Source organism: Tachysurus fulvidraco, chromosome 2 (assembly GCF_022655615.1).
Source record: "Tachysurus fulvidraco isolate hzauxx_2018 chromosome 2, HZAU_PFXX_2.0, whole genome shotgun sequence".
Classification (NCBI taxonomy): domain Eukaryota; kingdom Metazoa; phylum Chordata; class Actinopteri; order Siluriformes; family Bagridae; genus Tachysurus; species Tachysurus fulvidraco.
Window position 1 is genome coordinate 22,832,136 of NC_062519.1, and position 13,825 is coordinate 22,845,960.

Consider the following 13,825-nt stretch of genomic DNA (forward strand, 5'->3'; position numbering starts at 1 on the left):
ATCAAGCTGGAAGGCCACTTCCTGAAGGAAACGTTGCATGTGCAGTTTAACATTTACATAAAACATACATATAAATGTTTTATAACGCTCTACATTATGCATTATGATGATACAGGTTTCACAGATACACAGAGGATCCTGAGAACGATGTCACTGCTTACTCTACGTACCTAAAAAGCTGAATGGATTCTAACTTTTGTACATTAAACTATGAGAAACTGGAAATCAAAATTCTCTGGCTGCTTTATTCGTTTATCTCAGAGTGCAGAAGTTCCTCCTATCAGTATGTGCAGCAGGACGAACACAAACAAACATCAGTTACACGTCCTGTAGATCTCCTCAAGTTGCATCACACCACATGGCACCACACACACATCACAAGTAACTGAGTAGCTACTGGTAACTAGCTGGGTAGACTATCCAACTTAGCTAAAGCTAAGACTTGACTCGGATAATTAAGGTTGTCTCCAACCTGGGCTCTATCCTGGGCAAGTTTCACTCGTGTGTGTGTGTGTGTGTGTGTGTGTGTGTGTGTGTGTGTTACCTTGAGCATTTCTTCATGGATGCTGTAATGCCCATAAGAACTGAAATAGGCCTCGTCCTCGTCCTCTCGCAGTTCCGCTACGCTCCCTACACACTTCTGCGTCACGTCCGAATTCAGCACCAGACCCTGTGCAAAAGTTCTACACACAGACACGTTTTTGGTGTTATTCATTTTCATTTGGTATTCATTTTAAACAAAAAATGAGAGAAAAAGTTGAGAAAAAAAATCGATGAATCACACAGGGATCACACAGGGGCCACACAGGGGCCAGCAGAGTGGACGCAGACCCTATGGTTTTCATCCCAAATAGCACTTCAATCACACACGTGAGTGCACGTGCACTTAGACTTAACCACTGCAGTGGAATTTTCCCCCCAAACTCACTGCGACTCTCCAAGACTAAGAGCAGCCCAACCACGCCCCCTGCTGGACACACTAGGGAAGACAGGGCAGGAAAGACGACGGATGGATGGATTGATGGAAGGACGGACAGACATTGTGTTTTTGTTGTGATCAGAAACACACAGATGGATCATTAACTAACCACTGTGTCTGTGACATCTTTAAATATTAAACCCACTTGACCTTTGACTCCTCTGCTGATTCTGATTCACAGGTGAATTTATTTGGATTCAATTTCTTGGCTCACTTTTTATGTCCATTTTCAAGACCAGTGATGAAAAAAAACTCTTATTTCCAGAAACCTTGGACAAATGGAAATGTATTTTGACCCTGGGTCTGTTCAGGACTGCAGTCTCCTGGATGTATTTTACATTTACAGCATTTAGCAGACACCCTTATCCAGAGTGACTTACAACTGAGCAACTGAGGGATAAGGGCCTTGCTCAGGGACCCAGCAGTGGCAGCTTGGTTGACCTGGGGTTCGAACCCATGACCTTCCGATCAGTAGCCCAACACCTTAACCACTGAGCTACCACATCCCTATGTATTTTACATATACAGAGGTCGAAATCCTGAGAGCGAAAATGCTTTTCATTCGGTTCTAATTTACTACAACAATATTCCTTACAAATGATATTACTGACACCAAGTTGAGGCGAAAGTAGAATCTTTGACATGAGTTTCAGAGTTTCTCTTTACCTGAGCTGTCACTGACTCCATTGATCCATCTGAACACACTCTTATTAGACACGAGGAAAATCTCACGAATCTTTTGCACAAAACAGTTAACGTGTTTAATATCATACGTTCGCTTACGTTAAATATTCGAGACAAAATTCTAAAACCTTTTTCCCCCCATTTTAAAATAAAAAAAAATAGATGTTCTCTGTGCTCTCAGACATTCAGACCCACTGTAGTGTAGACATGAGCGTGAATTAGGCTTATTAAATTTTGTAGAAATCAGAAGTGTTGTAGCTCTGTACACACTGGACAGACTGTATAGTTTCTGTATAAAAGCAAACTTGTAGATGATTGTACTTTTTTCTCATGGATAAAAATGAGGTGTAAATGTCATACTTGAGTTTCTGCAGATCCTCCATTGCTCGGCCGAGGTTCTCCTCGGCCTGCTGCGCTCTCCGAACCCACGTGGACACGTCGTCGTCTGCTGTGTCACCACCCAGCTCGGTCACGTCTGTACACACACACACACACACAAACTTATATAAAAACACAAACCGCTCAGTTTCTATCCAAAGCATCATGTGGTATAAAATAGTAAAAAGAATTAAATACAAAATTTCAACTAACACAAAATGTTGGTTATATTTAAATTAGAATCAGACTAGAAATGTCTGGAGGACCAACAGAAGATTACTGTAACACTTCGAGCTCTGTGATTAATCGTCTACTGCATCGATGAACGCCCCTAAAAGCTTTCCTACACCTGGAGCTGAGAAGCATCTAGACTTCCTAAAGTGAACACCAAGGTCTGATCCGATGTGTGGAGAACGCAGGGTTCTTCACATGATCAAAGGCTCCTCGGTTCCTCAGGATAAAATGAGTGGCTTTCAGAGCAAATGGACCACAGAATGGGAGCAGTCACTTGGCTTCTACTGGGTTTTTGTCACACTATAATAAAAGACTTGAACCTCTGGAGCTCAATTAGTCTGACCTTCAGATTCTTGTCACCCCCTTGACTAAAGAACATCCAAATGCTGCAAAAATGTTCCCTCAGATCTGTGTTGTAATACAATCCCAATGATTTCTTTGAACTCATGGATGTTCTTTGTTGAGAGAATAACGACCGGTACATTCCTTTCGCCGCAACAGTAACATCTCCGACCAAAGCAAAGACTTATCTCTAACTGAAAAACTCAGATTCTGTGTTTTCATGTCTAACTTTTAGATCTTAAAAAACAGTCCCTTTGGGGGACAGATGTTTCAATTACAATCTGGACAGTTTGTTGGACAGCTTAGGAGGGTTCAGCTTTGATATTCTGTACCGATCTGCAGCAGCGGGTCATCAGGCAGAGCCGGCTTCATGAACTCGTCTCCTCTCCACGGCAAACCGTCGCCTGAACACGACGCCAAACTCTCCATGCTGCACTTCTACAGCACACAGAATACAATAATGTAACTTTTCTTTTGCATATTAAAAGCTGGAAAATCTTACAAAAGACCAATGAATTATTGAAAAACTTTCTGACCACCACAAACTAACACTAAACTATGATTCTGTGATCCTTACAAAGGAAGTAATAAATTATAGACATCACTAGGTTCAATTTACTTACTGATTATTTACACAATACATAATAAAACATGATCGATTTAAACCAATATTTACAGTGGATGTAAAATGTTTACACACCCCTGTTAAAACGGTAGGATTCGAGAAAAGATAAATCGTGTCAGAACTTTTAACACTTTTCAATTCAGCTTGAGGAAAAATAAATGATGAATAAAAGAAGCTCTAAAGCCTGATGCTACCACCACCATGCAGCACCAAATCATCTCATCAGACTATGACACGTTGTACCACATGGTTTAAAGTGCTTTCGAGGAGTTTTTCATTAGAAAGGGCTTCGTCTAGTCATCCTACACCTTGCCCAGACGTGTCAACAACATGAGTAATCAGTAAGCAGTGCGTGTCAGATCTTCCTACAGCTCCATTAATGTTGCTGTAAGGCTTCTCTGCAACCTCCTGGGTACATTTTTATCTTGTGTATTTTATAGATATTTCAGGAAAGTCCTGCTCTTGGTGATATCACTGTGCTGCTCCGTTTTCTCTGCGTGTGGATGACGGCATGCTTTGTAAGCTCTTTATGGACACGGCTTCGGCGGTCAGATGAAACCGAGACGACGTGAAGAAAATCGCACAGAAACAGATGATCTTTAATTGTTGTTAAATAAAATCATGTCACTGATGACAGCTGCACGATAATTACCTTTAAACATGAGATGCATTTGATTGGTTCAGCCACGCCCCCGCTTGGAAAAGGTTTCTGACATCATGATGACAATTTCTCACAAAAAACTGCCGTTTAACAGCCATAATATATATATATATATATATATATATATATATATATATATATATATATATATATATATATATATATATATATAGGGTACAATCATTAACAAAACAAACCAATCAGATAAACGCTTACCGCCGTTCTAATGTAGTTTATCATCTTTATATATCCATAATCATCGAGCCCTGTTGAGGAAAAAAAAAAATCTGTCTAATTAACAGAAAAAATGACACACATATCGGCTGTCTACCATTTAATAAAACAAGCTCAGAGTTCATATAGAATGAAAAAGAAGAAGAAGAAGAGTTTTGTGTGATCAGTGACCAGTCCCTTAAATCTAGTAAAAATTCTTCATCCAATAAATATGAATATTTACTTTTTGTTGCTAAGACCACCAGGCAGACTTCTAACATTATCACTGTGAGGTTTCTGTACTAATTAGAGATGAACTGAACATGTTCTACTGACTGATGTCATCTTAACTGATTGACTGACATCACAGCTGAACACAAGAAACAGATGAACGGTGCTGAGTGATTCAAGATGGAGCTCGTGTTTAGGCTCCGTTACCTAATTACCGTTATATTACCTAGACACTGAGTATTATTTAAAATTGGACAAAGTGTATTTTTGACAACGGCATCATACGGAAGGCGAGACGCTGAAAAATCTCGTCAGTCGGAAGAGACCGAATCAAACTGTAAGCATTGTTGGCTTTGATTCTGAAACGAATGGGACGTGATTAAAGAAGAAATACTCACTGTGTTTTTTCACCAAATCTGCTATGCTAACGTCGTGATCGACCCGGCAGTGACGGAGCGTTTCAGAAACCGAGCACAGGAATCTGGGTCCAAATCACACAGAGACATGGATCATCTTATTTCTAATGATTATTAATATATATGTAGTTCAATAGAATGAAGTTCAGTAGATTATTGACATGTTTTGTTTGAGGAACACATTCTAGAAGCATAAAACAGTCAAGTCGTGACACGACAATAACAAAATACAAAAGTATGTGCTGTATGGAACACCATAAAACTCTCATAGGGGAATAATTCACTTTGTCCACACTTATATACAAACAGATCTTTAACAGTAAATATGTGATAAATGACGATGAGCTTCGTTTTCGTTCTTAGCCATTATAACGTAATAACTGCATGTGTTTACACTCTATGTATTTACATTTCCAGCATTTAGCAGACGCCCTTATCCAGAGCGACTTACATTCTATCTCTTATGCATACAACTGAGCAATCGAGGGTTAAGGACCTTGCTCAGGGGCCCTGCAGTGGCAGCCTGGTGAACATGGGAATCAAACTCACAACCTTCAACAACGATTTGTAACCCAACACCTTAACCACTAGGCTACCACCGTCTTCTTCATCTTTTATATATTCTCTTCGAGGTTGCTACCTGTCACAGAAAAGGCACGACACTCTCTCTTCTGTCTCGTGTCCGTCATCTTCCTCCATCCACTGGTCCTCATCCTCGCTGTCAGAGAGTTCCGGAGGTTCGTCGCCTGCACCACCGAGATCTTTAAAATTTTTAATTAAGTGCATGTGAGATTTAGATTTCTCAACAATGGCAAAAATGTTTTAGCCCCAAACTGACGTACAGAACACTTCTTCTGCACAAGCACACAGCCATGCGTTAACATGTAAACCGGCTCCTGGGTGCGAAATTGGTTACCTGTAACTTAAATACATCCTGTTGAATGTGACAGGGGAGAGAGACGAATTATTTACATTTACAGCGCAGTGCCCTTATCCAGAGTGACTTACATTATCATGTGTTTATACAACTGTGCAATTGAGAGTTAAGGGCTTTGCTCAGGCAAAAGTGGCAGCTTGGTGGACGTGGGAATCAAACTCACAACCTTCTGATTGGTAGCCCGACACCTTAACCACTAGGCTACCACATGCCCTTTCAAACAAGTTCATTCTAACAAAAAGTCTAGAAATGTCAGCTGAACATCTATTCCTTTTGGTTTTAGTTCCTTATGTTAAATAGATTTAGGACCTCCACTGAGATGAGGCAGACTGTGAGAATCCTGAGGCATCTAGACATTTACCAACTCCAGTTAAACTCTGCTATACTGAAGAGGAGATCCAACTCCATGTGGTCTTTGAGGACAACAACCTCCTCATCAATACAACATTTGTCTGACTGTATATTTATAAATCACACCCCCAGTGTCACCCATGTGAGAATGAGGTTCCCCTTTGAGTCTGGTTCCTCTCAAGGTTCCTTCGGTTACCAATTTAATGGAGTTTTTACTCCCCACAGTCACCCGAATCATCTCAGACTTGCTCATTGGGGATAAATACAAACATATTTAAATATATCTAATATTAATCTTGAATTTTTGTATTATATGAATCTTTATAATTACCTTTTACTTTATGTTTATGTTCGGTAAAGCTGCTTTGAGACAATGTCAATAGTAAAAAGCACAGTAAAGGTTGTGAGTCTGAACACGTCAAGCAACACGATTTATTCCATATAACAACACACACTTTATAATTAGACCCAGGAACGCTTTCGATTAGCATATAATTGTAATTATATCTACTTATACTCATTTGAATGCTTTTCCATAACAACATCAATTCAAGCACGAGATTTTTTTTCCCTGTAATTAAACCGAGACATTTACATAATTGGTCTATTTAACGCCTTTAACAAACACTCGTAAAAAAAAAATTTTTAACTATAAGGAACAGATTAGTAACAATATTTACATCTTTCACGTGTTACCTGTGTATTCCGCCATTTTTTTGTTTCTTCTGACTTCTTCCGGTGAGAAAAAGTCGAAACGGAAGTAAATTCAGAATTGCTTATATAAAAGTCCGCTTTTGAAAAAAAAATCTTAATAAAATTTGATTTGCATAAAAAAAAATGTTCATGCAAATTTACTGTGTCTCTGAACACTTACTGTGACTCTGAATCTTATTCAAAAATCTACAAACTTACCAAAAAATTTTTCCAGTATTCACATCAATGACCTTTATTAATTGTTGTATATTCAGATCATTGGTTATTGAGTGTCATCACTTTGTAGAACTATAATCTGCTTTTAGTCACAATGGACCACTGAGCCTAGCTTTATTCTTAGTTTTCAGAATCCTGTGCTACTGGCATTAAGAGGTGACTTAAAAAAGTTTGGTGAAACATTCTCTATGTTTCAAAAGCAAACCTAAATGTCAGTAGAGTTTGCAAAGCTTTACTTGATGCCAAATTCAGTGGGCCTTTGGTTTGCTTTCAGTGCTCGTGGGGGTTGAATGGGGATTCACAGAGCAAAAAGAAGCCCCGGGTTTAACCTCTAAGAACCTGTAGTCCACCCTTGGTGAGCATGGCATGGGATAAGAAGGAAGAAGTCACTACTGTCCAAAGTGAACACAGCTGCCTGTCTGTCTAAAGTTCTCAATCAGATTAGCCGAACAGATGAATTCCGAATAAAACCTTTTTATTTAAACAAGAAGTATTGTATCTGCTGGAAATAAGACAACATAAGAAGCTTATCCTGTGAATCATGGGGGTGGCAGCATCATGGTTTTGTAGCAGAGTTCTATTTGCTTCGTCACCATGTCCGTCATTATATTACATTGTGTTGGGATTTCAGGTTACTTGATCAATTGGTTATGAACGGCAAAGTAGTGAGTGCAGCATCTAAGAATTAACAAAAATGTGATATTAACATGTTTATTTTTTGATAAAGAAATAATAATAAAGACCTATAAAAAAAATAAAAATAAAAATGCAGGTGTTTATGCGGGTGTTTTGATAAGTGACTATTCTACAATTCACTCAAATAACTTTAATTAATATTCAAGGAAAGAACTCCATTCATCTCCAGAAAAAAAATATATATTTAAAATTAAATTAAATCATATAGTGTAGTGCACAAAACAGACCGTTTAAGGTTTAAGACTGAAAACTTACAGCTGTTAAATGCTCACAGATGAACAGAAAATCCCTTATGTTTTTTACGCAAGTGAGTTTAAAGTCTCTAGACAGGAAATCACCAAATGACAAAACGTCCCTTTACGGAGGAAGAAATTAAAGCACTTGTTACACGAGACTCGAACAATCCACATCTTAACGCTTTTCCTCAATCTTGCCGAGGTTGTAAATGGCTTTGTTTTCGAGGATCTCGGTTTTTTGCTCTCCTTCGATGAGCGTGTTGATCAGCATGGCTCGAGCCACAGCGGTGATGGGGATGGACATCGCTGTGGGGAACACGGAGGAGAACGCTCCGAGAAACTTGCGTGCCATCCATTCGGCTGGTCTACTCTCCTCTCTGTTCACCAACAGCACTCTGAAATCAGAGACATCCATGTAAATGGCTGTAGTGGACTGAAGGAAGAGACGTGGTATTTTATTATACTGTATCTACATGTAGTGTTAAAAAAAATTGTCACATTGTTTCTCTCATAACATTTTTATATTTTTACTTTTTCAAAAGCCATGTTCTTCAGTTAGCAGCTAAAACCACAAATTACTAAGCAGCTAAAAAAACAACACACACACACACATACATACATACATACATACAGACACATGCGTAACTGGACTGTAGAGCTGAGCAACATTTTCTTTCAAAATAATTTTTTTAACAAATATATATTTGAAATGATTGTAAATATTTTTCGGTTTTGTTTCAGGTAATCTAAATTTGTCAGTTGTGGTCTTTTTGTTTGTTATTAACAATACATGCTTATTATCTGATGGAAAGCTGCATCACTACAAGCACCGTTACACTGCCATAAAACTTGTGTAATTCTTGTTGAAATATTTCATAAATATAAGTGAATAAATAACACCAGTGACCAGTCAGTCTCACTAGCACAGTCCAGCTGTGACCCCACTTCTTATTACCCCAGTAGTGAGGAATGGAATTACACATCAAAAGCACTCAGAATATTATAAAAACTATTGCTTCAGTATAAAAAGCAAAATGTTCAGTTCACACTCTAGCAATACACATTTGCTGATTATTTTTACACCCATTATCATGTAATCATGATACTCTATGTATTTCATGACCTTTTGCAAATGTAACATCTCTCTAGGGACTGCAGGAGGAAATTAGCATTTTTTTGCTATAACCTGGCACATGACATCTCTTCTTTCTTAGACTAATGTTCTCTGTGCATTGCCCCTGATTAAGTACAAATAAACTCATTCATTCATGTAACTGTGTAAGTGTTAATGAGTAACATACGCCGGTCTGTAGATGGAGTATCGCTCAAAGCTCAGCTCCTCTATATCTGCTTCAACTTGGCCCTGCAACACAACATCAACACGCAGATAATACACAACTATACTATTACTTCTGCCAAACTATTTTCTTTTTTTATTGATGGTGCTGTGTGTGTGTGTGTGTGTGTGTGTGTGTGTGTGTGTGTGTGTGTGTGTGTGTGTGTGTGTGTGTGTGTGTGTGTGTGTGTGTGTAAATTCACACCTTGGTTTTTAGATAAAGGAAACTGCTTGTTTTGTCAGCTCCTTTAGATGACTCCAGATGGAAGTGTGTGCAACCCCCGGCTTTGGCTAGTTCTGCTGATTTCAGTACGTAGTCGTGATCGACACGGATAAATCCCTCCTGCAACACACACTTATTAACACTAATATTTTTTAGCATAACACATTACTTCATTGGCTTGGGTTCTCTAATGACCACAATGATTTCAGACATACGCTACCTGACCAAAAGTATGTGTACCCCAGACGTTTCACCCGATGACTTGACAAATTAATCTCTAGTGAATTTGTAGTATAACTTTGTACTAGGTCACTGGGAGTCGTCAATGTTTATGTTTATCAATGTTTATTCTTTTCCTTGGTCTGTCCTTTGGGGGAACAAGTATTTCACACATATTTCTGAGATACAGACATTATCTACACCATGATGACCCCGCTTAATTTTAGAGCAATGGCACTGTGTCTGTACATCACTGGCACACTGTTTGCACTGGATCTTTGCTAACTGGTGGAAATATATTTTACTTCTAAAGGTAATGATTCAGAACAGCAGTTTGTATGATGTCCAACATGAGGCTATAAGCCTCCTTTACTGATTTACCTTTACTTTAAAAAATGACAACAAATTAAATTGAACACACTTATCCTGGCAGGCTGCTTATCTTTGGTGTAAAGTACACGGTAAACACTGTGTACATTTCATCACCAAAAAAAGATCTGATGTCATAGTTAAAAAACAAAAACTCACGGTTCCTGCTTTGGCTTTGGTTGTTCCGAGGCAGCAGTACCCAACGTCGTGACCCTGAAATGCTTGGGCATATTCATCCAGCTTCTCAAAGTCCACCACTTCTTGCACCTTAAAACAAATTAATATCAATCATCAAAGTTTCTTGAACAGACTCAAGCAAATCATGCTCACTGAAACAAAGTATGTCGCTGCTTAAATTAATTATTTTGATCAACAAAAATGTGTAAGAATCAGAAACATTTATTGGTCACACAGCATAGTTTGCACAGTACCAATATGGCATTGCCAACATTCCTATTAATGCTTTGTTCCTTAATGGTGATCGATTTCTTGCTGAATTCTTGAATGTCAGTACACTTTTACATACATATAGTAAAGTATATGATATCCATCCTGAGTAAACAGGAACATTAGTATATTTATTATAATAAGGTCAAACTAACAACCTTTATAGCTAATGATACTTAAAGGCTACACAAGTAGTGACAAGGTGAATTATGATTTCAAAGCTTTTATGTTAAAATGACTCTAGATAGCTGAACTCCGTACTACTGTGTACAAATATACTGAGTTGCTTTTTGCTTTGACGATGACAGTGGTGGAGTGAGGTATCTATTTATTATTATTATTTTTATCCTGGTTATAGCATTCATTGAGTCCTTGAGTCCTGTAAATAGCTGGGAAGAAGCTAACTGGACCACACTTTCCTCTAATTTGTTGCTTTAATCTTTAATTCACACTTCATTTTTGGTCTACTGCTAAAACAAATTAGCACAAATAGCTTCCTCTTTAGCAGTCATGGAAGTGAGAATGACTAATTACCACTTTGTCATACGTTTTATCCTCAAAGCTCAGCTTTCTTCGCCCGATGAGAGTAATTTTGGTGAAAATATTGCGCTGTACAATTTCCTTTAACAGTGTTTTCCCTGTCTCTCCAGAAGCACCAAGAATAAAACAACTTTTATTCTTTTGCCTGAAGTTTTCTTCTAGTGCAGCCGCATCCATCCTGTCAATTAAAAACAAAACAGCAGGTTAATTTCATGTTTAGTGCGTTTCCTACTCTGATTTGCTCTACGGTGATACTGTGGAGATTATGGAAAAAACTCCCTGTTGTACATTTACGGCATTTGGCAGACTTACATTTATCTCGTTTATACAGCTGAGCAATTGAGGGTTAAGGGCCGTGCTCAGGGGCCCAGAAGTGACAGCTAGGTGGCCCTGGGATTTAAACTCATGACCCACATTCTATTCTCTCACTGTTGTAGCTATGTTTTGAGTATACATGCACTTACTTCTGAGCAATACATGACTCGCATGTATGCATTCGGTCACATATCTACTGCTCCACAGTCCTTCAAGCCTGGAATTATTCCCCTGGACAAATTTCACACCAAGGGACATTATTGAACTTAAAAATGGTGTATCAAACGATGTGCAGCTTTATTTAATGAATATGTAATATATTAACGTGTACTTGTTTTTTTTTAACCATTGTCAGGACCTTACAGTGTTATATCATGACTGACATGTTAATGTTATGTATTTATTAACAGCAGGTAACGTTGGCACGCAACATGACCTCTTTTTTTTTTTTTTGCTCTCCATGATTTTATTCTAGCTTTATCTAACTAGTTAATATTAACATGCTTATTCAGTACAAGGGTTTCAGGAGTGCTGGAACGTGTGCGTGCGTGTTCAGAACTCTCAGTACTTTATAAGACACGTCCCTTCCTTTATTACCACTTAATAAGACACGCCCATACGAACAAAATATAAAAAACAGACAGCAAAGGATTACATTTCACATGTGAGAATGTGTTTTATAATATTGAATGTTAGGAAATTATATTTCTGGTTACGTTGGTTTGATTTGCTTCCACCTGCAAATTGCTTTGTGTATCATATTTAATAAACCAAAATGTTTAAATTAACATGTATAGTGAGGGCACGGTGGCTTAGTGGTTAGCACGTTTGCCTCACATCTCCAGGTTCGGGGTTCGATTCCCACCTCCGCCTTTTGTGTGTGGAGTTTGCATGTTCTCCCCGTGCCTCGGGGGTTTCCTCCCCCGGTCCAAAGACATGCATGGTAGGTTGATTGGCATCTCTGGAAAATTGTCCGTAGTGTGTGAATAAGAGTGACTCACACACTACGGACAATCATTGAGAGAGAGAGAGAGAGAGACCTGTGATGGGGTGGCACTCCGTCCAGGGTGTATCCTGCCTCGATGCCCGATGACGCCTGAGATAGGCACAGGCTCCCCGTGACCCGAGAAGTTCGGATAAGCGGTAGAAAATAAATGAATGAATGAACATGTATAGTCACACCATTGTAGCAGTGTTGCAAGCAGTAGGCTAAGGTAAGTAGTGATTGTTCATCAGAATGTAACTAATAAACTTAGACCTACTAGCACTATGTATTATATTGTGAAAAAGTAGATCATATTAATATAAAAACCTTACATTTTCTCTTGACTCAATGATAAATACATGTCTGACCGTTGGAACGAACCAAAAAACCTAGAAAATCGCATTCATGACGATTTATGGTGATTTTATTTCTTTGCCTACATTGATGCTGATGCATTGGGGGGGGGGTCCCCCTGTACCAAGATGGCGGCTCTATTGACGCATTCGTTACAATGTACTGCCGTAGCCAAGGCGACATGTAGTGTATATATCTATGTCCTTCAAAGAGTACTTATTATAGAAGAACAAAAAATAACTAAAAACGACAGAATCCGACAATAACCTCTGTAACAGTGCAGATGTCCACAATAATGCAGACACAGAACCACATTTTATTCAGTATTATTCATGCAGCGTTAAAGATGTTTATTAAAATGTTACCCTTTATACGCCACGTATTCTCCAGGTGAATTCTCCATGTAGTGTAAAACCGCTGCAATTAACGCGACCAAAACAACAAAAACAGTAAAACCGCCCTCTAAAAGCGACATAGCAGGTTTTACTGCTCAGATTCGCCCACTTCCGTGTGTCGGCTCCTAGTCACGCGCATGCGCAGATCACTGCTCATAGCTTATTAAAAATGTAAGATGTATTAATATTATACATGAATTATTATCAGTCAATGTCGCAGGTTGTGACTGGAGGTGTAAAATTAGTAGTTGTATTTTTTAACGTTTGATTAGATTATTTGTATTTTATTAACGTTTTGATTTAATTATTTCTATTTTTAACGTTTTGATTTCATAATTTTTATTTTTTTAACGTTTTGATTTGATTATTTTTATTTTTTTAACTTTTTTATTTGATTATTTTCATTTTTTTAACTTTTTATTTTTTTACTATTGCAATGACGCGAGTTTGCCATTAGATGGCACTAGTCTTTAGTCATTCTTACAGATAATTCCAGTATTTTGAAATTTCAAAGAACCATTTTCAGTACTTTCCGTTTCAGTACTTTCAGTTCTCGCTCTTAGTTCAAGCTAGAAATCAATCAAATGCAGAGTACTCCCTATGCATTAAATTAATCAGTTAGACCACATCCTTTATGCAGATGTGGGAATTAACTCATGAAGTGTATATAAATGTCTGTAATGTTGATTATTTGACGTGAACGTATTTAAACAGTGACCGTGTAGATTC

General features: G+C 38.2%; 2 protein-coding genes across 4 annotated transcripts in view; both read right to left on the bottom strand.

Annotated features, from left to right (window-relative positions):
• prmt3 (protein arginine methyltransferase 3) overlaps nucleotides 1–6,887 on the bottom strand; it is a 50,092-nt gene extending 43,205 nt beyond the window's left edge. For both annotated transcript variants that reach the window (XR_007138415.1, XM_027152251.2), the window contains exons 1-7: nucleotides 6,748–6,887; nucleotides 5,404–5,524; nucleotides 4,746–4,828; nucleotides 4,120–4,169; nucleotides 2,950–3,055; nucleotides 2,024–2,138; nucleotides 545–683 (exon numbers count right to left, since the gene is read on the bottom strand). Coding sequence is in view for 1 of the 2 variants with exons in the window: in XM_027152251.2 (XP_027008052.2) it covers nucleotides 545–683; nucleotides 2,024–2,138; nucleotides 2,950–3,055; nucleotides 4,120–4,169; nucleotides 4,746–4,828; nucleotides 5,404–5,524; nucleotides 6,748–6,763 (630 nt within the window). In the remaining variant the exon portion in view is untranslated. The remainder of the gene's footprint in view (nucleotides 1–544; nucleotides 684–2,023; nucleotides 2,139–2,949; nucleotides 3,056–4,119; nucleotides 4,170–4,745; nucleotides 4,829–5,403; nucleotides 5,525–6,747) is intronic.
• Nucleotides 6,888–7,678: 791 nt separating this feature from the next.
• htatip2 (HIV-1 Tat interactive protein 2) lies at nucleotides 7,679–13,229 on the bottom strand. 2 transcript variants are annotated; one of them, XM_027152131.2, is made up of 7 exons: nucleotides 13,067–13,229; nucleotides 11,512–11,593; nucleotides 11,042–11,225; nucleotides 10,220–10,327; nucleotides 9,455–9,592; nucleotides 9,215–9,276; nucleotides 7,679–8,308 (listed from the first exon to the last, which is right to left on the bottom strand). In XM_027152131.2, exons 2-7 carry the CDS (start codon nucleotides 11,541–11,543, stop codon nucleotides 8,089–8,091), a joined length of 744 nt encoding a protein of 247 aa, XP_027007932.1. In that variant the 5' UTR covers nucleotides 11,544–11,593; nucleotides 13,067–13,229; the 3' UTR covers nucleotides 7,679–8,088. The 2 variants fall into 2 exon arrangements, with proteins under 2 accessions (XP_027007932.1, XP_027007931.1); XM_027152130.2 differs by lacking the exon at nucleotides 11,512–11,593.
• Nucleotides 13,230–13,825: the final 596 nt, after the last annotated feature.